This window comes from Somniosus microcephalus, chromosome 17, assembly GCF_052327205.1.
Source record: "Somniosus microcephalus isolate GS21.2 chromosome 17, FLI_Smic_1.0, whole genome shotgun sequence".
NCBI lineage: Eukaryota > Metazoa > Chordata > Chondrichthyes > Squaliformes > Somniosidae > Somniosus > Somniosus microcephalus.
The window spans coordinates 2,404,001-2,431,500 of NC_141003.1; the positions used below are offsets into that span (position 1 = coordinate 2,404,001).

Consider the following 27,500-nt stretch of genomic DNA (forward strand, 5'->3'; position numbering starts at 1 on the left):
TCTCTCTCTCTCTCTGTCTATCTCTCTCCCTCTCTCTCTCTCCCTCTCTCTCTCTCTCTCTCGATGTTCCCTGCCCTCTGAGTGTTTTTTTGTGGTGTTTGTGTTTCTGTGCAGGTTTTGCTGGGACTCTGTGTGAGACCGACATCAATGAGTGTGAGCGGGACCCCTGCCACTATGGGACGTGCAAGGACGCCATCGCCACATTCAACTGCGTCTGTTACCCGGGTTACACCGGCCGTGTCTGTGACATCAACATCAATGAGTGTCAGAGCCGCCCCTGCCAGAACGGAGGAGCTGCCAGGATCGGGTCGACGGGTACACCTGCGCCTGCCTCAAGGGCACCACAGGTACTGCCCGCTCTCGCCCCCTGCTCGCCCCCTGCTCACCCGCACTCGCCCCCTGCTCGCCCGCTCTCGCCCCCGCTCGCCCCCTGCTCGCCCCGCTCGCCTGCGCTCACCCCCTGCTCGCCCGCTGCTCAACCCATGCTCGCCCCCTTCTCGCCCACTCTCACCCACTGCTCGCCCGCTCTCGCCCCCGCTCGCACGCTCTCGCCCCCTGCTCGCCCGCTCTCGCCCCCTGCTCGCCGCTCTCGCCCCTGCTCGCCCGCTGCTCAACCCCTGCTCGCCCCCTTCTCGCCCACTCTCACCCACTGCTCGCCCCCTGTTCGCCCGCTCTCACCCACTGCTCGCCCGCGCTCGCCCCTGCTCGCCCCCTTCTCGCCCGCTCTCGCCCCTTCTCGCCCGCTCTCGCCCCCTGCTCGGCCGCGCTCACCCCCTGCTCGCCCCCGCTCAGCCTGCTCTCGCCCCCTGCTCGCCCGCTGCTCGCCCCCTGCTCGCCCGCTCTCGCCCGCTGCTCAACCCCTGCTCGCCCCCTTCTCGCCCACTCTCACCCAATGCTCGCCCCCTGCTCGCCCGCTCTCACCCACTTCTCGCCCACTCTCACCCACTGCTCGGCTGCTCTCGCCCCCTTCTCGCCCACTCTCGCCCCCTGCTCGCCCGCACTCACCCTCTGCTCGCCCGCGCTCGCCCGCTCTCGCCCCCTGCTCGCCCGCTCTCGCCCCCGCTCGCCCGCGCTCACCCCTGCTCACCGCCTGCTCGCCCGCTCTCGCCCCCTGCTCGCCCGCTGCTCAACCCCTGCTCGCCCCCTTCTCGCCCACTCTCACCCACTGCTCGCCCGCTCTCACCCACTGCTCGCCCCCTTCTCGCCCGCTCTCACCCACTGCTCACCCCCTTCTCGCCCACTCTCACCCACTGCTCGGCTGCTCTCGCCTCCTTCTCGCCCGCTCTCGCCCCCTGCTCGCCCGCACTCACCCTCTGCTCGCCCGCGCACACCCCCTGCTCGCCCGCTCTCGCCCCCTGCTCGCCCGCTCTCACCCCCTGCTCGGCCACGCTCACCCCTGCTCACCGCCTGCTCGCCCGCTCTCGCCCCCTGCTCGCCCGCTGCTCAACCCCTGCTCGCCCCCTTCTCACCCACTGCTCACCCGCTCTCACCCACTGCTCGCCCCCTGCTCGCCCACTCTTACCCACTGCTCGCCTCCTTCTCACCCACTGCTCTCCCGTTCTCACCCACTGCTCGCCCCCTTCTCGCCCGCCCTCGCCCCCCTGCTCGCCCGCGCTCACCCCCTGCTCGCCCCCTGCTCGCCACCACCTCACACCCTCCTCGCCCCCTCCTCATTCATTTCTCCGCAAACTCATCACATCCATTTCACCCCCCACCAACCCCGCCACTGACCTCCTTCTTCCTTGACCCCCTCAATTTTCTCCCCTTGTTCTCCTGGGACAATATTCATCCCACAACCCAGTAAACACCTAAAAAAATCAGAATATCTGGTCATTTATCACATTGCTGTTTGTGGGAGCTTGCTGTGCGCAGATTGGCGGCCGCGTTTCCCACATTACCACAGTGACCACACTTCAAAAAGTACTTCATTGGCTGTGAAGCGCTTTTGGACGTCCTGAGGTCGTGATACATAGAAACATAGAAGATAGGAGCAGGAGTAGACGATTCGGCCCCTCGAGCCTGCTCCGCCATTCAATGCGATCATGGCTGATCATCCAAATTCAGTACCCTGTTCCTGCTTTCTCCCCATATCCCTTGATCCCTTTAGCCTTAAGAAATATATCCAACTCCTTCTTGAATACATTTAATGAATTGGCCTCTACTGCCTTCTGTGGTAGAGAATTCCACAGGTTCACCACTCTCTGGGTGAAGAAATTCCTCCTCATCTCTGTCCTAAATGGCTTACCCCTTATCCTTAGACTGTGACCCCTGGTTCTGGACTCCCCAACCATCGGGAACATCCTTCCTGCATCTAGTCTGTCCAGTCCTGTTAGAATTTTATAAGTTTCAGTGAGATCCCCTCTCATTCTTCTAAACTCCAGCGAGTACAAGCCCAATCGACCCAATCTCTCCTCATACGTCATTCCTGCCATCCCAGGTATCAGCCTGGTGAATCTTCGCTGAACTCCTTCCATGGCAAGAACATCCTTCCTCAGGTAAGGCGACCAAAACTGCACACAATACTCAAGGTGTGGTCTCACCAAGGCTCTGTACAACCAAGACATCCTTGTTCCTGTACTCAAACCCTCTCGCTACAAAGGCCAACATACCATTTGCCTTCTTAACCGTCTGCTGTACCTGCATGCTTACCTTCAACGACTGGTGCACAAGGACACCCAGGTCTCGTTGCACTTCCCCTTCTCTCAAGCTATTGCCGTTCAGATAATAATCTGCCTTCCTGTTTTTGCCACCAAAGTGGATAACCTCGCATTTACCCACATTATACTGCATCTGCCATGCATCTGCCCAATCACCCAACCTGTCCAAATCATACTGGAGTTTCTCTGCATCCTCCTCACAGCACACACGCCCACCCAGCTTTGTGTCGCCTGCAAATTTGGAGATATTACATCTAGTTCCCTCGTCTGGATCATTAATATATATTGTGAACAGCTGGGGTCCAAGGACCGAGCCCTGCGGTACCCCACTAGTCACTGCCTGCCAGTCGGAAAAAGACCCGTTTATTCCAACTCTTTGCTTTCTGTCTGCCAACCAGTTCTCTATCCAAGTCAATACCTTGCCCCCAATCCCAAGTGCCTTAACTTTACACGCTAATCTCTTATGCGGGACCTTATCGAAAGCCTTCTGAAAGTCCAAATACACCACATCCACTGGTTCTCCCTTATCTATTCTACCAGTTACATCCTCAAAAAATTCCAGTATAGAAGGCGCGATAGAAATGCAAGTCTTTCTTGCTTTCAATTAAAAACCTCTTCCAATCAGATTTATTCACCGTGGCGATAGAGATTTGAGTTTGTTACCGTTTAATCACCGGAATTATTATTCCTTTCCCGCAGGTGTGAACTGTGGAACAAATTTGGATGATTGTGCCAGTAACCCCTGTGAATATGGCAACTGCATCGATCAGATCAATAGCTACGACTGTGTCTGTGAGATGGGCTACACAGGTAAGACTCGCTCCCTATCTCCACCTCCGTAACATCGGCCGTCTCCGCCCCTGCCTTAGCTCATCCAAATCTCTGCTGCCCCGTGTCCTAACTCGCACCCACTCCCATTCACCCATCACCCCCTGTGCTCACTGCCCCGTGTCCTAACTCACACCAAGTCCCGTTCACCCATCACCCCCTGTGCTCACCGCCCCGTGTCCTAACTCACACCCAGTCCCGTTCACCCATCACCCCCTGTGCTCACTGCCCCGTGTCCTAACTCGCACCCAGTCCCGTTCACCCATCACCCCCTGTGCTCACTGCCCCGTGTCCTAACTCTCACCCAGTCCCGTTCACCCATCACCCCCTGTGCTCACTGCCCCGTGTCCTAACTCACACCCAGTCCCGTTCACCCATCCCCCCCTGTGCTCACTGCCCCGTGTCCTAACTCACACCCAGTCCCGTTCACCCATCACCCCCTGTGCTCACTGCCCCGTGTCCTATCTCACACCCAGTCCCGTTCACCCATCACCCCCTGTGCTCACTGCCCTGTGTCCTAACTCACACCGAGTCCCGTTCACCCATCACCCCCTGTGCTCACTGCCCCGTGTCCTAACTCGCACCGAGTCCCGTTCACCCATCACCCCCTGTGCTCACTGCCCCGTGTCCTAACTCACACCCAGTCCCGTTCACCCATCACCCCCTGTGCTCACTGCCCCGTGTCCTAACTCGCCCCCAGTCCCGTTCACCCATCACCCCCTGTGCTCACTGCCCCGTGTCCTAACTCACACCCAGTCCCGTTCACCCATCACACCCTGTGCTCACTGCCCCGTGTCCTAACTCACACCCAGTCCCGTTCACCCATCACCCCCTGTGCTCAGTGCCCCGTGTCCTAACTCACACCCAGTCCCGTTCACCCATCGCCCCCTGTGCTCACTGCCCCGTGTCCTAACTCGCACCCAGTCCCGTTCACCCCTCACCCCCTGTGCTCACTGCCCCGTGTCCTAACTCACACCCAGTCCCGTTCACCCATCACCCCCTGTGCTCACTGCCCCGTGTCCTAACTCACACTCAGTCCCGTTCACCCATCACTCCCTGTGCTCACTGCCCCGTGTCCTAACTCGCACCCAGTCCCGTTCACCCATCACCCCCCGTGCTCACTGCCCCGTGTCCTAACTCGCACCCAGTCCCGTTCACCCATCACCCCCTGTGCTCACTGCCCCGTGTCCTAACTCACACCCAGTCCCGTTCACCCATCACCCCCTGTGCTCACTGCCCCGTGTCCTAACTCACACTCAGTCCCGTTCACCCATCACTCCCTGTGCTCACTGCCCCGTGTCCTAACTCGCACCCAGTCCCGTTCACCCATCACCCCCTGTGCTCACTGCCCCGTGTCCTAACTCACACCCAGTCCCGTTCACCCATCACCCCCTGTGCTCACTGCCCCGTGTCCTAACTCGCACCCAGTCCCGTTCACCCATCACCCCCTGTGCTCACTGCCCCGTGTCCTAACTCACACCCAGTCCCGTTCACCCATCACCCCCTGTGCTCACTGCCCCGTGTCCTAACTCACACCCAGTCCCGCTCACCCATCACCCCCTGTGCTCACTGCCCCGTGTCCTAACTCACACCCAGTCCCGTTCACCCATCACCCGCTGTGCTCACTGCCCCGTGTCCTAACTCACACCCAGTCCCGTTCACCCATCACCCCCTGTGCTCACTGCCCCGTGTCCTAACTCACACCCAGTCCCGTTCACCCATCACCCCCTGTGCTCACTGCCCCGTGTCCTAACTCACACCCAGTCCCGTTCGCCCACCACCCCCTGTGCTCACTGCCCCGTGTCCTAACTCAAACCCAGTCCCGTTCACCCATCACCCCCTGTGCTCACTGCCCCGTGTCCTAACTCACACCCAGTCCCGTTCACCCATCACCCCCTGTGCTCACTGCCCCGTGTCCTAACTCACACCCAGTCCCGTTCACCCATCACCCGCTGTGCTCACTGCCCCGTGTCCTAACTCACACCCAGTCCTGTTCACCCATCACCCCCTGTGCTCACTGCCCCGTGTGCTAACTCACACCCAGTCCTGTTCACCCATCACCCCCTGTGCTCACTGCCCCGTGTCCTAACTCACACCCAGTCCCGTTCACCCATCACCCCGTGCTCACTGCCCCGTGTCCTAACTCACACCCAGTCCCGTTCACCCATCACCCCCTGTGCTCACTGCCCCGTGTCCTAACTCACACCAAGTGTCGTTCACCCATCACCCCCTGTGCTCACTGCCCCGTGTCCTAACTCGCACCCAGTCCCGTTCACCCATCACCCCCTGTGCTCACTGCCCCGTGTCCTAACTCTCACCCAGTCCCGTTCACCCATCACCCCCTGTGCTCACTGCCCCGTGTCCTAACTCACACCCAGTCCCGTTCACCCATCCCCCCCTGTGCTCACTGCCCCGTGTCCTAACTCACACCCAGTCCCGTTCACCCATCACCCCCTGTGCTCACTGCCCCGTGTCCTATCTCACACCCAGTCCCGTTCACCCATCACCCCCTGTGCTCACTGCCCTGTGTCCTATCTCACACCGAGTCCCGTTCACCCATCACCCCCTGTGCTCACTGCCCCGTGTCCTAACTCGCACCCAGTCCCGTTCACCCATCACCCCCTGTGCTCACTGCCCCGTGTCCTAACTCTCACCCAGTCCCGTTCACCCATCACCCCCTGTGCTCACTGCCCCGTGTCCTAACTCGCACCCAGTCCCGTTCACCCATCACCCCCTGTGCTCACTGCCCCGTGTCCTAACTCACACCCAGTCCCGTTCACCCATCACCCCCTGTGCTCACTGCCCCGTGTCCTAACTCACACCCAGTCCCGTTCACCCATCACCCCCTGTGCTCACTGCCCCGTGTCCTAACTCACACCCAGTCCCGTTCACCCATCACCCCCTGTGCTCACTGCCCCGTGTCCTAACTCACACCCAGTCCCGTTCACCCATCACCCCCTGTGCTCACTGCCCCGTGTCCTAACTCACACCCAGTCCCGTTCACCCATCACCCCCTGTGCTCACTGCCCCGTGTCCTAACTCGCACCCAGTCCCGTTCACCCATCACCCCCTGTGCTCACTGCCCCGTGTCCTAACACACACCCAGTCCCGTTCACCCATCACCCCCTGTGCTCACTGCCCCGTGTCCTAACACACACCCAGTCCCGTTCACCCATCACCCCCTGTGCTCACTGCCCCGTGTCCTAACTCGCACCCAGTCCCGTTCACCCATCACCCCCCGTGCTCACTGCCCCATGTCCTAACTCACACCCAGTCCCGTTCACCCATCACCCCCTGTGCTCACTGCCCCGTGTCCTAACTCGCACCCAGTCCCGCTCACCCATCACCCCCTGTGCTCACTGCCCCGTGTCCTAACTCACACCCAGTCCCGTTCACCCATCACCCGCTGTGCTCACTGCCCCGTGTCCTAACTCACACCCAGTCCCGCTCACCCATCACCCCCTGTGCTCACTGCCCCGTGTCCTAACTCACACCCAGTCCCGTTCACCCATCACCCGCTGTGCTCACTGCCCCGTGTCCTAACTCACACCCAGTCCCGTTCACCCATCACCCCCTGTGCTCACTGCCCCGTGTCCTAACTCACAGCCAGTCCCGTTCACCCATCACCCCCTGTGCTCACTGCCCCGTGTCCTAACTCACACCCAGTCCCGTTCACCCATCACCCCCTGTGCTCACTGCCCCGTGTCCTAACTCACACCCAGTCCCGTTCACCCATCCCCCCCTGTGCTCACAGCCCCGTGTCCTGACTCACACCCAGTCCCGTTCACCCATCACCCCCCGTGCTCACTGCCCCGTGTCCTAACTCACACCCAGTCCCGTTCACCCATCACCCCGTGCTCACTGCCCCGTGTCCTAACTCACACCCAGTCCCGTTCACCCATCACCCCCTGTGCTCACAGCCCCGTGTCCTGACTCACACCCAGTCCCGTTCACCCATCACCCCCCCGTGCTCACTGCCCCGTGTCCTAACTCACACCCAGTCCCGTTCGCCCACCACCCCCTGTGCTCACTGCCCCGTGTCCTAACTCAAACCCAGTCCCGTTCACCCATCACCCCCTGTGCTCACTGCCCCGTGTCCTAACTCACACCCAGTCCCGTTCACCCATCACCCACTGTGCTCACTGCCCCGTGTCCTAACTCACACCCAGTCCCGTTCACCCATCACCCCCTGTGCTCACTGCCCCGTGTCCTAACTCACACCCAGTCCCGTTCACCCATCACCCGCTGTGCTCACTGCCCCGTGTCCTAACTCACACCCAGTCCTGTTCACCCATCACCCCCTGTGCTCACTGCCCCGTGTGCTAACTCACACCCAGTCCTGTTCACCCATCACCCCCTGTGCTCACTGCCCCGTGTCCTAACTCACACCCAGTCCCGTTCACCCATCACCCCCTGTGCTCACTGCCCCGTGTCCTAACTCACACCAAGTGTCGTTCACCCATCACCCCCTGTGCTCACTGCCCCGTGTCCTAACTCGCACCCAGTCCCGTTCACCCATCACCCCCTGTGCTCACTGCCCCGTGTCCTAACTCTCACCCAGTCCCGTTCACCCATCACCCCCTGTGCTCACTGCCCCGTGTCCTAACTCACACCCAGTCCCGTTCACCCATCCCCCCCTGTGCTCACTGCCCCGTGTCCTAACTCACACCCAGTCCCGTTCACCCATCACCCCGTGTGCTCACTGCCCCGTGTCCTATCTCACACCCAGTCCCGTTCACCCATCACCCCCTGTGCTCACTGCCCTGTGTCCTAACTCACACCGAGTCCCGTTCACCCATCACCCCCTGTGCTCACTGCCCCGTGTCCTAACTCGCACCGAGTCCCGTTCACCCATCACCCCCTGTGCTCACTGCCCCGTGTCCTAACTCACACCCAGTCCCGTTCACCCATCACCCCCTGTGCTCACTGCCCCGTGTCCTAACTCGCGCCCAGTCCCGTTCACCCATCACCCACTGTGCTCACTGCCCCGTGTCCTAACTCACACCCAGTCCCGTTCACCCATCGCACCCTGTGCTCACTGCCCCGTGTCCTAACTCACACCCAGTCCCGTTCACCCATCACCCCCTGTGCTCACTGCCCCGTGTCCTAACTCACACCCAGTCCCGTTCACCCATCACCCCCTGTGCTCACTGCCCCGTGTCCTAACTCACACCCAGTCCCATTCACCCATCACCCCCTGTGCTCACTGCCCCGTGTCCTAACTCTCACCCAGTCCCGTTCACCCATCACCCCCTGTACTCACTGCCCCGTGTCCTAACTCACACCCAGTCCCGTTCACCCATCACCCCCTGTGCTCACTGCCCCGTGTCCCAACTCGCCCCCAGTCCCGTTCACCCATCACCCCCTGTGCTCACTGCCCCGTGTCCTAACTCACACCCAGTCCCGTTCACCCATCACCCCCTGTGCTCACTGCCCCGTGTCCTAACTCACACCCAGTCCCGTTCACCCATCACCCCCTGTGCTCACTGCCCCGTGTCCTAACTCGCACCCAGTCCCGTTCACCCCTCACCCCCTGTGCTCACTGCCCCGTGTCCTAACTCACACCCAGTCCCGTTCACCCATCACCCCCTGTGCTCACTGCCCCGTGTCCTAACTCACACTCAGTCCCGCTCACTCATCACCCCCTGTGCTCACCGCCCCGTGTCCTAACTCACACCCAGTCCCGTTCACCCATCACTCCCTGTGCTCACTGCCCCGTGTCCTAACTCGCACCCAGTCCCGTTCACCCATCACCCCCCGTGCTCACTGCCCCGTGTCCTAACTCACACCCAGTCCCGTTCACCCATCACCCCCTGTGCTCACTGCCCCGTGTCCTAACTCACACCCAGTCCCGTTCACCCATCACCCCCTGTGCTCACTGCCCCGTGTCCTAACTCACACCCAGTCCCGCTCACCCATCACCCCCTGTGCTCACTGCCCCGTGTCCGAACTCACACCCAGTCCCGTTCACCCATCACCCGCTGTGCTCACTGCCCCGTGTCCTAACTCACACCCAGTCCCGTTCACCCATCACCCCCTGTGCTCACTGCCCCGTGTCCTAACTCGCACCCAGTCCCGTTCACCCATCACCCCCTGTGCTCACTGCCCTGTGTCCTAACTCGCACCCAGTCCCGTTCACCCATCACCCCCTGTGCTCACTGCCCCGTGTCCTAACTCGCACCCAGTCCCGTTCACCCATCACCCCCTGTGCTCACTGCCCCGTGTCCTAAGTCACACCCAGTCCCGTTCACCCATCACCCCCTGTGCTCACAGCCCCGTGTCCTAACTCACACCCAGTCCCGTTCACCCATCACCCCCCGTGCTCACTGCCCCGTGTCCTAACTCACACCCAGTCCCGTTCACCCATCACCCCCCGTGCTCACTGCCCCGTGTCCTAACTCAAACCCAGTCCCGTTCACCCATCACCCCCTGTGCTCACTGCCCCGTGTCCTAACTCACACCCAGTCCCGTTCACCCATCACCCCCTGTGCTCACTGCCCCGTGTCCTAACTCACACCCAGTCCCGTTCACCCATCACCCGCTGTGCTCACTGCCCCGTGTCCTAACTCACACCCAGTCCTGTTCACCCATCACCCCCTGTGCTCACTGCCCCGTGTCCTAACTCGCACCAAGTCCCGTTCACCCATCACCCCCTGTGCTCACTGCCCCGTGTCCTAACTCACACCCAGTCCCGTTCACCCATCACCCCCTGTGCTCACTGCCCCGTGTCCTAACTCACACCCAGTCCCGTTCACCCATCACCCCCTGTGCTCACTGCCCCGTGTCCTAACTCACACCCAGTCCCGTTCACCCATCACCCCCTGTGCTCACTGCCCCGTGTCCTAACTCGCACCCAGTCCCGTTCACCCATCACCCCCTGTGCTCACTGCCCCGTGTCCTAACTCGCACCCAGTCCCGTTCACCCATCACCCCCTGTGCTCACTGCCCCGTGTCCTAACTCACACCCAGTCCCGCTCACCCATCGCCCCCTGTGCTCACTGCCCCGTGTCCTAACTCACACCCAGTCCCGTTCACCCATCACCCCCTGTGCTCACTGCCCCGTGTCCTAACACACCCAGTCCCGTTCACCCATCACCCCCTGTGCTCACTGCCCCGTGTCCTAACTCACACCCAGTCCCGTTCACCCATCACCCCCTGTGCTCACTGCCCCGTGTCGTAACTCACACCCAGTCCCGTTCACCCATCACCTCCTGTGCTCACTGCCCTGTGTCCTAACTCACACCCAGTCCCGTTCACCCATCACCCCCTGTGCTCACTGCCCCGTGTCGTAACTCACACCCAGTCCCGTTCACCCATCACCCCCTGTGCTCACTGCCCCGTGTCGTAACTCACACCCAGTCCCGTTCACCCATCACCCCCTGTGCTCACTGCCCCGTGTCCTAAAGCACACCCAGTCCCGTTCACCCATCACCCCCCTGTGCTCACTGCCCCGTGTCCTAAGTCAGACCCAGTCCCGTTCACCCATCACCCCCTGTGCTCACTGTCCCGTGTCCTAAGTCAGACCCAGTCCCGTTCACCCATCACCCCCTGTGCTCACTGCCCCGTGTCCTAAGTCAGACCCAGTCCCGTTCACCCATCACCCCCTGTGCTCACTGCCCCGTGTCCTAACTCACACCCAGTCCCGTTCACCAATCACCCCCTGTGCTCACTGCCCCGTGTCCTAACTCACACCCAGTCCCGTTCACCCATCACCCCCTGTGCTCACTGCCCCGTGTCCTAACTCACACCGAGTCCCGTTCACCCATCACCCCCTGTGCTCACTGCCCCGTGTCCTAAAGCACACCCAGTCCCGTTCACCCATCACCCCCCTGTGCTCACTGCCCCGTGTCCTAAGTCAGACCCAGTCCCGTTCACCCATCACCCCCTGTGCTCACTGTCCCGTGTCCTAAGTCAGACCCAGTCCCGTTCACCCATCACCCCCTGTGCTCACTGCCTCGTGTCCTAAGTCAGACCCAGTCCCGTTCACCCATCACCCCCTGTGCTCACTGCCCCGTGTCCTAACTCACACCCAGTCCCGTTCACCAATCACCCCCTGTGCTCACTGCCCCGTGTCCTAACTCACACCCAGTCCCGTTCACCCATCACCCCCTGTGCTCACTGCCCCGTGTCCTAACTCACACCGAGTCCCGTTCACCCATCACCCCCTGTGCTCACTGCCCCGTGTCCTAACTCACACCCAGTCCCGTTCACCCATCACCCCCTGTGCTCACTGCCCCGTGTCCTAACTCACACCCAGTCCCGTTCACCCATCACCCCCTGTGCTCACTGCCCTGTGTCCTAACTCACACCCAGTCCCGTTCACCCATCGCCCCCTGTGCTCACTGCCCCGTGTCCTAACTCACACCCAGTCCCGTTCACCCATCACCCCGTGCTCACTGCCCCGTGTCCTAACTCGCACCCAGTCCCGTTCACCCATCACCCCCTGTGCTCACTGCCCCGTGTCCTAACTCACACCCAGTCCCGTTCACCCATCACCCCCTGTGCTCACTGCCCCGTGTCCTAACTCACACCCAGTCCCGTTCACCCATCACCCCCTGTGCTCACTGCCCCGTGTCCTAACTCACACCCAGTCCCGTTCACCCATCGCCCCCTGTGCTCACTGCCCTGTGTCCTAACTCACACCCAGTCCCGTTCACCCATCACCCCCTGTGCTCACTGCCCCGTGTCCTAACTCACACCCAGTCCCGTTCACCCATCACCCCCTGTGCTCAGTGCCCCGTGTCCTAACTCACACCCAGTCCCGTTCACCCATCACCCCGTGCTCACTGCCCCGTGTCCTAACTCACACCCAGTCCCGTTCACCCATCACCCTCTGTGCTCACTGCCCCGTGTCCTAACTCACACCCAGTCCCGTTCACCCATCACCCCCTGTACTCACTGCCCCGTGTCCTAACTCGCACCCAGTCCCGTTCACCCATCACCCCCTGTGCTCACTGCCCCGTGTCCTAACTCACACCCAGTCCCGTTCACCCATCACCCCCTGTGCTCACTGCCCCGTGTCCTAACTCACACCCAGTCCCGTTCACCCATCACCCCCTGTGCTCACTGACTTACATTGGCTCCCAGTCCGGCAACGCCTCGATTTTAAAATTCTCATCCTTGTTTTCAAATCCCTCCATGGCCCTCCTCGCCCCTCCCTCTCTCTGTAACCTCCTCCAGCCCCACAACCCCCCGAGATCTCTGCGCTCCTCCAATTCTGGCCTCTTGCGCATCCCCAATTTCCATCGCTCCACCATTGGTGGCCGTGCCTTCAGCCGGTTGGGCCCCGAGCTCTGGAATTCCCTCCCTAAACCTCTCCGCCTCTCTCTCCTCCTTTAAGACGCTCCTTAAAACCTGCCTCTTTGACCAAGTTTTTGGTCACCTGCCCTAATATCTCCTGTGGCTCGGTGTCAGATTTTGCCTGATAATCGCTCCTGTGAAGCACCTGGGGATGTTAAAGGTGCTATATAAATGCAAGTTGTTGTTTATGTTCCTCCTGAGTCGCACCAGCCCTGACACATCGTCCCTGGATCAGTGAACAATGGGAGGCGTCTCACTGCCAACATCAGCTCAAGCTCAAACACTTCGCTACGGTTCACTTCCACGCTGCTTTCGCCAGCTTATTGTGAAATGTAATCTGGGGCAAAGTTTCACTTTTGTTAAGAGATTTTCTTTTCTGTTCTGTTCCCGCTCTTTACAGAATCTTAGCGCGATCCCAACAGCTGGCAGATCGTGCCCCGTCTCCGACCGTTTACATCAGAGCTCGTCCCTCACTCCCCCTCGTCCCTCACTCCCCCTCGTCCCTCGCTCCCCCTCGTCCCTCGCTCCCCCTCGTCCCTCGCTCCCCCTCGTCCCTCGCTCCCCCTCGTCCCTCGCTCCCCCTCGTCCCTCGCTGTCCCTCACTCCCCCTCGTCCCTCGCTCCCCCTCGTCCCTCGCTCCCCCTCGTCCCTCGCTGTCCCTCACTCCCCCTCGTCCCTCACTCCCCCTCGTCCCTCGCTCCCCCTCGTCCCTCGCTGTCCCTCACTCCCCCTCGTCCCTCGTCCCCTCGTCCTCGCTCCCCCTCGTCCCTCGCTGTCCCTCACTCCCCCTCGTCCCTCACTCCCCTCCTCGTCCCTCCGTCCCCCTCGTCCCTCCTCCCCTGTCCTCTGTCCCTCACTCCCCCTCGTCCCTCGCTCCCCCTCGTCCCTTGCTCCCCCTCACTCCCCCTCCCCCCTCGCTCCCCCTCGCTCCCCCTCGTCCCTCGCTCCCCCTCGTCCCTCGCTCCCCCTCGTCCCTCGCTCCCCCCTCACTCCCCCTCCCCCCTCGCTCCCCCTCACTCCCCCTCGTCCCTCACTCCCCCTCGTCCCTCGCTCCCCCTCACTCCCCCTCGTCCCTCGCATCCCCTCGTCCCTCATTCCCCCCGCTGCCCCGCCCCTCGCTACCCCTCCCCCTCGCTCCCCCCCACTGCCCCTCGTCCCTCGCTCCCCCCTCGTCCCTCGCTCCCCGTCGTCCCTCGCTCCCCCTCGTCCCTCGCTCCCCCTCGCCCCTCGCTCCCCCCACTCCCCCTCGTCCCTCGCTCCCCCTCACTCCCCCTCGTCCCTCGCTCCCCCTCGTCCCTCGCTCTCCCTCCCCCTTGTCCCTCGCTCCCCTCGTCCCTCGCTCCCCCTCGTCCCTCGCTCCCCCTTGCCCCTCGCTCCCCCTCGCTCCCCCTTGCCCCTCGCTCCCCCCTCGTCCCTCGCTCCCCCTCGTCCCTCGCTCCCCCTCGCCCCTCGCTCCCCCCTCATTCCCCCTCGCTCACCCCATCCCTCGCTCCCCCCTCGTCCCTCGCTCCCCCCTCAGCCCTCGCTCCCCCTCGTCCCCTCATTCCCCCCACATACCCCCTCGCTCCCCCGTCCCTCGCTCCCCCTCCCCCTCGCTCCCCCTCCCCCTCGCTCCCCCTCCCCCTCGCGTCCCCTCCCCCTCGCTCCCCCCTCACTCCCCCTCCCCCCTCGCTCCCCCCTCCCCCCTCGCTCCCCCTCCCCCCCTCACTCCCCCTCGCTCCCCCTCGTCCCTCGCTCCCCCTCGTCCCTCGCTCCCCCTCGTCCCTCGCTCCCCCTCACTCCCCCTCGTCCCTCACTCCCCCTCGTCCCTCGCTCCCCCCTCACTCCCCCTCGTCCCTCGCTCCCCTCGTCCCTCGCTCCCCCTCGTCCCTCATTCCCCCGCTGCCCCGCCCCTCGCTACCCCCCCCCTCGCTCCCCCTCACTGCCCCTCGCTCCCCCTCGTCCCTCGCTCCCCCTCGCCCCTCGCTCCCCCTCACGCCCCCTCGTCCCTCGCTCCCCCTCGTCCCTCGCTCTCGCTCCCCCTCGTCCCTCGCTCTCGCTCCCCCTCGTCCCTCGCTCTCGCTCCCCCTCGTCCCTCGCTCTCGCTCCCCCTTGTCCCTCGCTCCCCCTTGTCCCTCGCTCCCCTCGTCCCTCGCTCCCCCTCGCCCCTCGCTCCCCCTCGCTCCCCCTTGCCCCTCGCTCCCCCTTGCCCCTCGCTCCCCCTTGCCCCTCGCTCCCCCTTGCCCCTCGCTCCCCCTCGTCCCTCGTCCCTCGCTCCCCCTCGTCCCTCGCTCCCCCTCGCCCCTCGCTCCCCTCGTCCCTCATTCCCCCCACATAACCCCTCGCTCCCCCGTCCCTCGCTCCCCCTCCCCCCTCACTCCCCCTCGCTCCCCCCTCGTCCCTCGCTCCCCCTCGTCCCTCGCTCCCCCTCCCCCTCGCTGCCCCTCAATCCCCCTCCCCCCTCGCTCCCCCTCGCTCCCCCTCGTCCCTCGCTCCCCCTCGTCCCTCGCTCCCCCCTCACTCCCCCTCGTCCCTCACTCCCCCTCGTCCCTCGCTCCCCCTCGTCCCTCGCTCCCCTCGTCCCTCATTCCCCCCGCTGCCCCGCCCCTCGCTACCCCTCCCCCTCGCTCCCCCTCACTGCCCCTCGCTCCCCCTCGTCCCTCGCTCCCCCTCGCCCCTCGCTCCCCCTCACTCCCCCTCGTCCCTCGCTCCCCCTCGTCCCTCGCTCTCGCTCCCCCTCGTCCCTCGCTCTCGCTCCCCCTTGTCCCTCGCTCCCCCTTGTCCCTCGCTCCCCTCGTCCCTCGCTCCCCCTCGTCCCTCGCTCCCCCCTTGCCCCTCGCTCCCCCTCGCTCCCCCTTGCCCCTCGCTCCCCCTTGCCCCTCGCTCCCCCTTGCCCCTCGCTCCCCCTCGTCCCTCGCTCCCCCTCGTCCCTCGCTCCCCCTCGTCCCTCACTCCCCCTCGCCCCTCGCTCCCCCCTCATTCCCCCTCGCTCCCCCATCCCTCGCTCCCCCTCGTCCCTCGCTCCCCCGTACCTCGCTCCCCCTCCCCCTCGCTCACCCTCACTCCGCCTCCCCCTCGCTCCCCCTCCCCCTCGCTCCCCCTCCCCCCTCACTCCCCCTCGCTCCCCCTCGTCCCTCGCTCCCCCTCGTCCCTCGCTCCCCCTCCCCCTCGCTGCCCCTCAATCCCCCTCCCCCCTCGCTCCCCCTCACTCCCCCTCGTCCCTCATTCCCCCTCCCCCCTCGCTCCCCCTCGTCCCTCACTCCCCCTTGTCCCCTCGCTCCCCCTCGTCCCTCCCTCCCCCCTCGTCCCCTCACTCACTCCCCCTTGTCCCTCATTCCCACTCCCCCTCACTTCCCCTACCCCCTCGCTCCCCCTCCCCCCTCACTTCCCCTCCCCCTCCTCACTCACCCTCCTCACTCGCCCTCCCCCTCGCTCCCCCTACCCCCTCGCAACCCCTCCCCCCTCGCTCCTCATCCCCCCTCGTTCCCCTCCCCTCCCCACTCGTTCCCCCTCCCCTTATTCCCCCTCCCCCCTTCTCTCTGGGTGCGTTTCACCATCACGGTCATATAGCGCGGGCGTGCTTCAGTCGTGAAGGTCCCGTGTGCACCCCACCCCCTGACTCCCCCCCCGCCACCACACCCTCCCCGTTAGGGGCATTCCCACTAACTGGGGTTTAAATATAATTTGAACAGGTCCGAAGACCAAACGACAACAATCGATTTGCGTTGCCCGGGCAACCGTGCCTGTGTCCAGGCCCAGTCAATGGGAGCAGGTAAACAGAGGAGCCGGAGTGAAAGGCCCGACTGTCATCAGTCAGGCAGGGCCGCACTGATTCTCAGGGGTATCGGGTTCCTTCCCCTGGTCTCACTGCTCTCTCTCTCTCTCTCTCCTCCCTCCCGGAGCCTCTGCCCAACATCGCGCTGCACCTGAATCCCAGGGTGCCCGCGGCCTAGTGAGGCCTGAGGAACGGGTAAAGCTGCCTCCGAGCAGGGAGGCTGGCTGCTCAATAAAGGGCCCATTATGCAGCGGCAGCCCATCTGCCGTATCGGGTTACAGGATCGCGCTGCTCCGCCAGCTCCCGCTTTCAAAGATCTGGGGCAGGTGAAGCGAAAAACAATCTCGTAACTTGAGAAAATCGAGGCACTGTCAGTTTTTTGTTTCTGGGGTGGGGGTGGGATTTAATTCTGAAGGTAATCGTTTCACTTTGGTTCACTCCTGAACACATTGCACAGGAACCTTTGGAAGTTTAATTTGAAGTGTTGAGAGGCCACAGGTGAGAGGTCACAGGACTGACTGACTGACGCTGTGTCGCAACAACCAGCTGTTCATTTCTCTTTCTCTCCGATTTCACCTCTCCCTCCTGAACACACTGACTCTCACTGGGGTACGGGTTCCACAGACACTGACTCTCACTGGGGTACGTGTTCCACAGACACTGACTCTCACTGGGGTACGGGTTCCACAGACACTGACTCTCACTGGGGTACGGGTTCCACAGACACTGACTCTCACTGGGGTACGGGTTCCACAGACACTGACTCTCACTGGGTTACGGGTTCCACAGACACTGACTCACTGGGGTACGGGTTCCACAGACACTGACTCTCACTGGGGTACGGGTTCCACAGACACTGACTCTCACTGGGGTACGGGTTCCACAGACACTGACTCTCACTGGGGTACGGGTTCCACAGACACTGACTCTCACTGGGGTACGGGTTCCACAGACACTGACTCTCACTGGGGTACGGGTTCCACAGACACTGACTCTCACTGGGGTACGGGATCCACAGACACTGACTCTCACTGGGGTACGGGTTCCACAGACACTGACTCTCACTGGGGTACGGGTTCCACAGACACTGACTCTCACTGGGGTACGGGTTCCACACACACTGACTCTCACTGGGGTACGGGTTCCACAGACACTGACTCTCACTGGGGTACGGGTTCCACAGACACTGACTCTCACTGGGGTACGGGTTCCAAACACACTGACTCTCACTGGGGTACGGGCTCCACAGACACTGACTCTCACTGGGGTATGGGTTCCACAGACACTGACTCTCACTGGGGTACGGGTTCCACACACACTGACTCTCACTGGGGTACGGGCTCCACAGACACTGACTCTCACTGGGGTACGGGTTCCACAGACACTGACTCTCACTGGGGTACGGGTTCCACAGGCAGTGACTCTCACTGGGGTACGGGTTCCACAGACACTGACTCTCACTGGGGTACGGATTCCACAGGCAGTGACTCTCACTGGGGTACGGGTTTCACAGACACTGACTCTCACTGGGGTACGGGTTCCACAGACACTGACTCTCACTGGGGTACGGGTTCCACAGACACTGACTCTCACTGGGGTACGGGTTCCACAGACACTGACTCTCACTCGGGTACGGGTTCCACAGACACTGATTCTCACTGGGGTACGGGTTCCACAGGCACTGACTCTCACTGGGGTACGGGTTCCACAGACACTGACTCTCACTGGGGTACGGGTTCCACAGACACTGACTCTCACTGGGGTACGGGTTCCACAGACACTGACTCTCACTGGGGTACGGGTTCCACAGACACTGACTCTCACTGGGGTACGGGTTCCACAGACACTGACTCTCACTGGGGTACGGGTTCCACAGACACTGACTCTCACTGGGGTACGGGTTCCACAGACACTGACTCTCGCTGGGGTACAGGTTCCACACACACTGACTCTCACTGGGGTACGGGTTCCACAGACACTGACTCTCACTCGGGTACGGGTTCCACAGACACTGATTCTCACTGGGGTACGGGTTCCACAGGCACTGACTCTCACTGGGGGACGGGTTCCACAGACACTGACTCTCACTGGGGTACGGGTTCCACAGACACTGACTCTCACTGGGGTACGGGTTCCACAGACACTGACTCTCACTGGGGTACGGGTTCCACAGACACTGACTCTCGCTGGGGTACAGGTTCCACACACACTGACTCTCACTGGGGTACGGGTTCCACAGACACTGACTCTCACTGGGGTACGGGTTCCACAGACACTGACTCTCACTGGGGTACGGGTTCCGCAGACACTGACTCTCACTGGGGTACAGGTTCCACAGACACTGACTCTCACTGGGGTACGGGTTCCACAGGCACTGACTCTCACTGGGGTACGGGTTCCACAGACACTGACTCTCACTGGGGTACGGGTTCCACAGACACTGACTCTCACTGGGGTACAGGTTCCACACACACTGACTCTCACTGGGGTACGGGTTCCACAGGCACTGACTCTCACTGGGGTACGGGTTCCACAGACACTGACTCTCACTGGGGTACGGGTTCAACAGACACTGACTCTCACTGGGGTACGGGTTCCACAGACACTGACTCTCACTGGGGTACGGGTTCCACAGACACTGACTCTCACTGGGGTACGGGTTCCGCAGACACTGACTCTCACTGGGGTACGGGTTCCGCAGACACTGACTCTCACTGGGGTACGGGTTCCGCAGACACTGACTCTCACTGGGGTACGGGTTCCACAGACACTGACTCTCACTGGGGTACGGGTTCCACAGACACTGACTCTCACTGGGGTACGGGTTCCACAGACACTGACTCTCACTGGGGTACGGGTTCCACAGACACTGACTCTCACTGGGGTACAGATTCCACACACACTGACTCTCACTGGGGTCCGGGTTCCACAGACACTGACTCTCACTGGGGTACGGGTTCCACAGACACTGACTCTCACTGGGGTACGGGTTCCACAGGCACTGACTCTCACTGGGGTACGGGTTCCACAGACACTGACTCTCACTGGGGTACGGGTTCCACAGACACTGACTCTCACTGGGGTACGGGTTCCACAGGCACTGACTCTCACTGGGGTACGTGTTCCACAGACACTGACTCTCACTGGGGTACAGGTTCCACACACACTGACTCTCACTGGGGTACGGGTTCCACAGTCACTGACTCTCACTGGGGTACGGGTTCCACAGACACTGACTCTCACTGGGGTACAGATTCCACACACACTGACTCTCACTGGGGTACGGGTTCCACAGACACTGACTCTCACTGGGATACGGGTTCCACAGACACTGACTCTCACTGGGGTACGGGTTCCACAGACACTGACTCTCACTGGGGTACGGGTTCCACAGACACTGATTCTCACTGGGATACGGGTTCCACAGACACTGACTCTCACTGGGGTACGGGTTCCACAGACACTGACTCTCGCTGGGGTACGGGTTCCACAGACACTGACTCTCACTGGGGTACGGGTTCCACACACACTGACTCTCACTGGGGTACGGGTTCCACAGACACTGACTCTCACTGGGGTACGGGTTCCACAGACACTGATTCTCACTGGGATACGGGTTCCACAGACACTGACTCTCACTGGGATACGGGTGCCCTTTCTTATTTGTTAGCCCAAACAGTGGGTGTCCAGTGGCTATCCAACTATGGGGGCATCACATTCAAGGGTGCTCATGTCATCCTCCACATGTTTTCCACCAGGGGGTTGCTGGATGGTGATGAGGAGCAGGAACCCGGGATGGAAACTAACCCAGAGCCCCACTCACTCAGCACAGACCGGAGAATATGACCATCCCGCTCAGTTTGACTCAGTGCCACGCACCGCTGGCGGTGCATTTGCGCTCTGAGCCCTCGCAGTGGACCCTGATCGTTTCTGTCAAACGTGGTGCCTTAGCACAGAGGCTTTGGGTGCCTGGTTAATCAGCCGCTGATCGACCGGGGGTGCTGCACCATCAGTGTTGATTGTGTGAATGGTCGGGACAGCCTGGGTGATTTTATACTGTCATCAATGTGCAGCACCCACTGACAGAGGGCAGATTCCGAGCGTCATTCTGTCAAGAGCTGAGTGATTAAATGTTGGGAAGAGTCCCGTATGTAAATCCCTCGCAGTCCACCCAACTGGGCCTTTGGAAATCGCCGCCCCATCTCCCCGCTCCGGCTCGCTATTTAACTCGTCCTGGGAAACGTCCCTGATTGTTTAAAGCTGCTCTTTTTAAGGTGCCGTGTAAAACTGCAGCACTCTGATACATCACACACCATTCCCTCATCCTTATTAATATTCATTTATTTATATTATCTAATTAATATGCATGTAAATCACCACAATACCCGTATTAATGTTCATGATTCCATGGCTGTTCTTATTAATATTGGTGTTTTGCCCGTGTCTTCCAGGCCACATGTGTAACATTAACATCGATGAGTGTGCGTCGAACCCCTGCCACAACGGGGGAACGTGTAAAGACGACATCAACAGCTTCACGTGTATCTGCCCGGAGGGTTATCACGACTTGGTGTGTTTCTCTGAGGTCAACGAGTGCAACAGCAACCCGTGCATTCACGGGCAATGCAGGGACGGCCTCAACGGGTGCGTGGCGCTCGAACACGCGATTTGTGCACGACAGAGCAATCGGGGGAGTGGGGGGCGGCAGAATGAGGGGGAGCTTTACTCTGCATCTAACCCGTGCTGTACCTGCCCTGGGAGTGTTTGATGGGGACAGTGTAGAGGGAGCTTTACTCTGTATCTAACCCGTGCTGTACCTGCCCTGGGAGTGTTTGATGGGGACAGTGTAGAGGGAGCTTTACTCTGCATCTAACCCGTGCTGTACCTGCCCTGGGAGTGTTTGATGGGACAGTGTGGAGGGAGCTTTACTCTGTATCTAACCCGTGCTGTACCTGCCCTGGGAGTGTTTGATGGGACAGTGTAGAGGGGGCTTTACTCTGTATCTAACCCGTGCTGTACCTGCCCTGGGAGTGTTTGATGGGACAGTGTAGAGGGAGCTTTACTCTGTATCTAATCCGTGCTGTACCTGCCCTGGGAGTGTTTGATGGGACAGTGTAGAGGGAGCTTTACTCTGTATCTAACCCGTGCTGTACCTGCCCTGGGAGTGTTTGATGGGACAGTGTAGAGGGAGCTTTACTCTGTATCTAACCCATGCTGTACCTGCCCTGGGAGTGTTTGATGGGACAGTGTAGAGGGAGCTTTACTCTGTATCTAACCCGTGTTGTACCTGCCCTGGGAGTGTTTGATGGGACAGTGTAGAGGGAGCTTTACTCTGTATCTAACCCGTGTTGTACCTGCCCTGGGAGTGTTTGATGGGACAGTGTAGAGGGAGCTTTACTCTGTATCTAACCCGTGCTGTACCTGCCCTGGGAGTGTTTGATGGGGACAGTGTAGAGGGAGCTTTACTCTGTATCTAACCCATGCTGCACCTGCCCTGGGAGTGTTTGATGGGACACTGTCGAGAGAGCTTTACTCTGTATCTAACCCATGCTGTACCTGCCCTGGGAGTGTTTGATGGGACAGTGTAGAGGGAGCTTTACTCTGTATCTAACCCGTGCTGTACCTGCCCTGGGAGTGTTTGATGGGACAGTGTAGAGGGAGCTTTACTCTGTATCTAACCCGTGCTGTACCTGCCTTGGGAGTGTTTGATGGGACAGTGTAGAGGGAGCTTTACTCTGTATCTAACCCGTGCTGTACCTGCCCTGGGAGTGTTTGATGGAACAGTGTAGAGGGAGCTTCACTCTGTATCTAACCCGTGCTGTACCTGCCCTGGGAGTGTTTGATGGGGACAGTGTAGAGGGAGCTTTACTGTGTATCTAACCCGTGCTGTAGCTGCCCTGGGAGTGTTTGATGGGACAGTGTAGAGGGAGCTTTACTCTGTATCTAACCCATGCTGTACCTGCCTTGGGAGTGTTTGATGGGACAGTGTAGAGGGAGCTTTACTCTGTATCAAACCCGTGCTGTACCTGCCCTGGGAGTGTTTGATGGGACAGTGTAGAGGGAGCTTTACTCTGTATCTAACCCGTGCTGTACCTGCCCTGGGAGTGTTTGATGGGACAGTGTAGAGGGAGCTTTACTCTGTATCTAACCCGTGCTGTACCTGCCCTGGGAGTGTTTGATGGGACAGTGTAGAGGGAGCTTTACTCTGTATCTAACCCGTGCTGTACCTGCCCTGGGAGTGTTTGATGGGACAGTGTAGAGGGAGCTTTACTCTGCATCTAACCCGTGCTGTACCTGCCCTGGGAGTGTTTGATGGGACAGTGTAGAGGGAGCTTTACTCTGTATCTAACCTGTGCTGTACCTGCCCTGGGAGTGTTTGATGGGACAGTGTAGGGGGAGCTTTACTCTGTATCTAACCCGATCTGTACCTGTCCTGGGAGTGTTTGATGGGACAGTGTAGAGGGAGCTTTACTCTGTATCTAACCCGTGCTGTACCTGCCCTGGGAGTGTTTGATGGGACAGTGTAGAGGGAGCTTTACTCTGTATCTAACCCATGCTGTACCTGCCCCGGGAGTGTTTGATGGGACAGTGTAGAGGGAGCTTTACTCTGTATCTAACCCCGTGCTGTACCTGCCCCGGGAGTGTTTGATGGGACAGTGTAGAGGGAGCTTTACCCTGTATCTAACCCCGTGCTGTACCTGCCCGGGAGTGTTTGATGGGACAGTGCAGAGGGAGCTTTACTCTGTATCTAACCCGTGCTGTACCTGCCCTGGGAGTGTTTGATGGGACAGTGTAGAGGGAGCTTTACTCTGTATCTAACCCGTGCTGTACCTGCCCTGGGAGTGTTTGATGGGACAGTGTAGAGGGAGCTTTACTCTGTATCTAACCCATGCTGTACCTGCCCCGGGAGTGTTTGATGGGACAGTGTAGAGGGAGCTTTACTCTGTATCTAACCCCGTGCTGTACCTGCCCCGGGAGTGTTTGATGGGACAGTGTAGAGGGAGCTTTACTCTGTATCTAAGCCGTGCTGTACCTGCCCTGGGAGTGTTTGATGGGACAGTGTAGAGGGAGCTTTACTCTGTATCTAACCCATGCTGTACCTGTCCCGGGAGTGTTTGATGGGACAGTGCAGAGGGAGCTTTACTCTGTATCTAACCCCGTGCTGTACCTGCCCCGGGAGTGTTTGATGGGACAGTGTAGAGGGAGCTTTACTCTGTATCTAACCCCGTGCTGTACCTGCCCTGGGAGTGTTTGATGGGACAGTGTAGAGGGAGCCTTACTCTGTATCTAACCCCGTGCTGTACCTGCCCTGGGAGTGTTTGATGGGGACAGTGTAGAGGGAGCTTTACTCTGTATCTCACCCGTGCTGTACCTGCCCTGGGAGTGTTTGATGGGACAGTGTAGAGGGAGCTTTACCCTGGATCTAACCCGTGCTGTACCTGCCCTGGGAGTGTTTGATGGGACAGTGTAGAGGGAGCTTTACTCTGTATCTAACCCGTGCCGTACCTGCCCTGGGTGTGTTTGATGGGACAGTGTAGAGGGAGCTTTACTCTGTATCTAACCCGTGCTGTACCTGCCCCGGGAGTGTTTGATGGGACAGTGTAGAGGGAGCTTCACTCTGTATCTAACCCGTGCTGTACCTGCCCTGGGAGTGTTTGATGGGGACAGTGTAGAGGGAGCTTTACTGTGTCTAACCCGTGCTGTAGCTGCCCTGGGAGTGTTTGATGGGACAGTGTAGAGGGAGCTTTACTCTGTATCTAACCCATGCTGTACCTGCCTTGGAGTGTTTGATGGGACAGTGTAGAGGGAGCTTTACTCTGTATCAAACCCGTGCTGTACCTGCCCTGGGAGTGTTTGATGGGGACAGTGTAGAGGGAGCTTACTCTGTATCTAACCCGTGCTGTACCTGCCCTGGGAGTGTTTGATGGGACAGTGTAGAGGGAGCTTTACTCTGTATCTAACCCGGCTGTACCTGCCCCGGGAGTGTTTGATGGGACAGTGTAGAGGGAGCTTTACTCTGTATCTAACCCGTGCTGTACCTGCCCTGGGAGTGTTTGATGGGACACTGTAGAGGGAGCTTTACTCTGTATCTAACCCGTGCTGTACCTGCCCTGGGAGTGTTTGATGGGACAGTGTAGAGGGAGCTTTACTCTGTATCTACCTGTGCTGTACCTGCCCTGGGAGTGTTTGATGGGACAGTGTAGAGGGAGCTTTACTCTGTATCTAACCCGATCTGTACCTGCCTTGGGAGTGTTTGATGGACAGTGTAGAGGGAGCTTTACTCTGTATCTAACCCGTGCTGTACCTGCCCTGGGAGTGTTTGATGGGACAGTGTAGAGGGAGCTTCACTCTGTATCTAACCCGTGCTGTACCTGCCCTGGGAGTGTTTGATGGGGACAGTGTAGAGGGAGCTTACTGTGTATCTAACCCGTGCTGTAGCTGCCCTGGGGAGTGTTTGATGGGACAGTGTAGAGGGAGCTTTACTCTGTATCTAACCCATGCTGTACCTGCCTTGGGAGTGTTTGATGGGACAGTGTAGAGGGAGCTTTACTCTGTATCAAACCCGTGCTGTACCTGCCCTGGGAGTGTTTGATGGGACAGTGTAGAGGGAGCTTTACTCTGTATCTAACCGTGCTGTACCTGCCCTGGGAGTGTTTGATGGGACAGTGTAGAGGGAGCTTTACTCTGTATCTAACCCGTGCTGTCCCTGCCCTGGAGTGTTGATGGGACAGTGTAGAGGGAGCTTTACTCTGTATCTAACCCGTGCTGTACCTGCCCTGGGAGTGTTTGATGGGACAGTGTAGAGGGAGCTTTACTCTGCATCTAACCCGTGCTGTACCTGCCCTGGGAGTGTTTGATGGGACAGTGTAGAGGGAGCTTTACTCTGTATCTACCTGTGCTGTACCTGCCTGGGAGTGTTTGATGGGACAGTGTAGGGGGAGCTTTACTCTGTATCTAACCCGATCTGTACCTGTCCTGGGAGTGTTTGATGGGACAGTGTAGAGGGAGCTTTACTCTGTATCTAATCCATGCTGCACCTGCCCTGGAGTGTTTGATGGGACAGTGTAGATGGAGCTTTTACTCTGTATCTAACCATGCTGTACTGCCCCGGGAGTGTTTGATGGGACAGTGTAGAGGGAGCTTTACTCTGTATCTAACCCGTGCTGTACCTGCCCCGGGAGTGTTTGATGGGACAGTGTAGAGGAGCTTTACCCTGTATCTAACCCCGTGCTGTACCTGCCCCGGGAGTGTTTGATGGGACAGTGTAGAGGGAGCTTTACTCTGTATCTAACCCGTGCTGTACCTGCCCTGGAGTGTTTGATGGGACAGTGTAGAGGGGAGCTTTACTCTGTATCTAACCCGTTGCTGTACCTGCCCTGGGAGTGTTTGATGGACAGTGTAGAGGGAGCTTTACTCTGTATCTAACCCATGCTGTACCTGCCCTGGAGTGTTTGATGGGACAGTGTAGAGGGAGCTTTACTCTGTATCTAACCCCGTGCTGTACCTGCCCCGGGAGTGTTTGATGGGACTGTGTAGAGGGAGCTTTACCGTATCTAACCCCGTGCTGTACCTGCCCGGGAGTGTTTGATGGGACAGTGTAGAGGGAGCTTTACTCTGTATCTAACCCGTGCTGTACCTGCCCTGGGAGTGTTTGATGGGACAGTGTAGAGGGAGCTTTACTCTGTATCTAACCCGTGCTGTACCTGCCCTGGGAGTGTTTGATGGGACAGTGTAGAGGGAGCTTTACTCTGTATCTAACCCGTGCTGTACCTGCCCTGGGAGTGTTTGATGGGACAGTGTAGAGGGAGCTTTACTCTGTATCTAACCCCGTGCTGTACCTGCCCCGGGAGTGTTTGATGGGACAGTGTAGAGGGAGCTTTACCCTGTATCTAACCCCGTGCTGTACCTGCCCCGGGAGTGTTTGATGGGACAGTGTAGAGGGAGCTTCACTCTGTATCTAACCCGTGCTGTACCTGCCCAGGGAGTGTTTGATGGGACAGTGTAGAGGGAGCTTTACTCTGTATCTAAGCCGTGCTGTACCTGCCCTGGGAGTGTTTGATGGGACAGTGTAGAGGGAGCTTTACTCTGTATCTAACCCATGCTGTACCTGCCCCGGGAGTGTTTGATGGGACAGTGCAGAGGGAGCTTTACTCTGTATCTAACCCCGTGCTGTACCTGCCCCGGGAGTGTTTGATGGGGACAGTGTAGAGGGAGCTTTACTCTGTATCTAACCCGTGCTGTACCTGCCCTGGGAGTGTTTGATGGGACAGTGTAGAGGGAGCTTTACCCTGTATCTAACCCGTGCTGTACCTGCCCTGGGAGTCTTTGATGGGACAGTGTAGAGGGAGCTTTACTCTGTATCTAACCCGTGCCGTACCTGCCCTGGGTGTGTTTGATGGGACAGTGTAGAGGGAGCTTTACTCTGTATCTAACCCGTGCTGTACCTGCCCTGGGAGTGTTTGATGGGACAGTGTAGAGGGAGCTTCACTCTGTATCTAACCCGTGCTGTACCTGCCCTGGGAGTGTTTGATGGGGACAGTGTAGAGGGAGCTTTACTGTGTATCTAACCCGTGCTGTACCTGCCCTGGGAGTGTTTGATGGGACCGTGTAGAGGGAGCTTTACTCTGTATCTAACCCATGCTGTACCTGCCTTGGGAGTGTTTGATGGGACAGTGTAGAGGGAGCTTTACTCTGTATCAAACCCGTGCTGTACCTGCCCTGGGAGTGTTTGATGGGACAGTGTAGAGGGAGCTTTACTCTGTATCTAACCCGTGCTGTACCTGCCCTGGGAGTGTTTGATGGGACAGTGTAGAGGGAGCTTTACTCTGTATCTAACCCGTGCTGTACCTGCCCTGGGAGTGTTTGATGGGACAGTGTAGAGGGAGCTTTACTCTGTATCTAACCCGTGCTGTACCTGCCCTGGGAGTGTTTGATGGGACAGTGTAGAGGGAGCTTTACTC

The 27,500-nt window shown here is 59.7% G+C and overlaps 1 protein-coding gene across 1 annotated transcript in view; it reads left to right on the forward strand.

Annotated features, from left to right (window-relative positions):
• The first annotated feature begins 86 nt into the window (after positions 1–86).
• The window catches only part of LOC147105445 (uncharacterized), an 88,539-nt gene continuing 61,125 nt past the window's right edge, over positions 87–27,500 (forward strand). Inside the window, exons 1-3 of the mRNA XM_086010901.1 lie at positions 87–347; positions 3,357–3,467; positions 20,991–21,183. Coding sequence (XP_085867027.1) covers positions 3,455–3,467; positions 20,991–21,183 — 206 coding nt within the window. The 5' untranslated portion in view covers positions 87–347; positions 3,357–3,454. The remainder of the gene's footprint in view (positions 348–3,356; positions 3,468–20,990; positions 21,184–27,500) is intronic.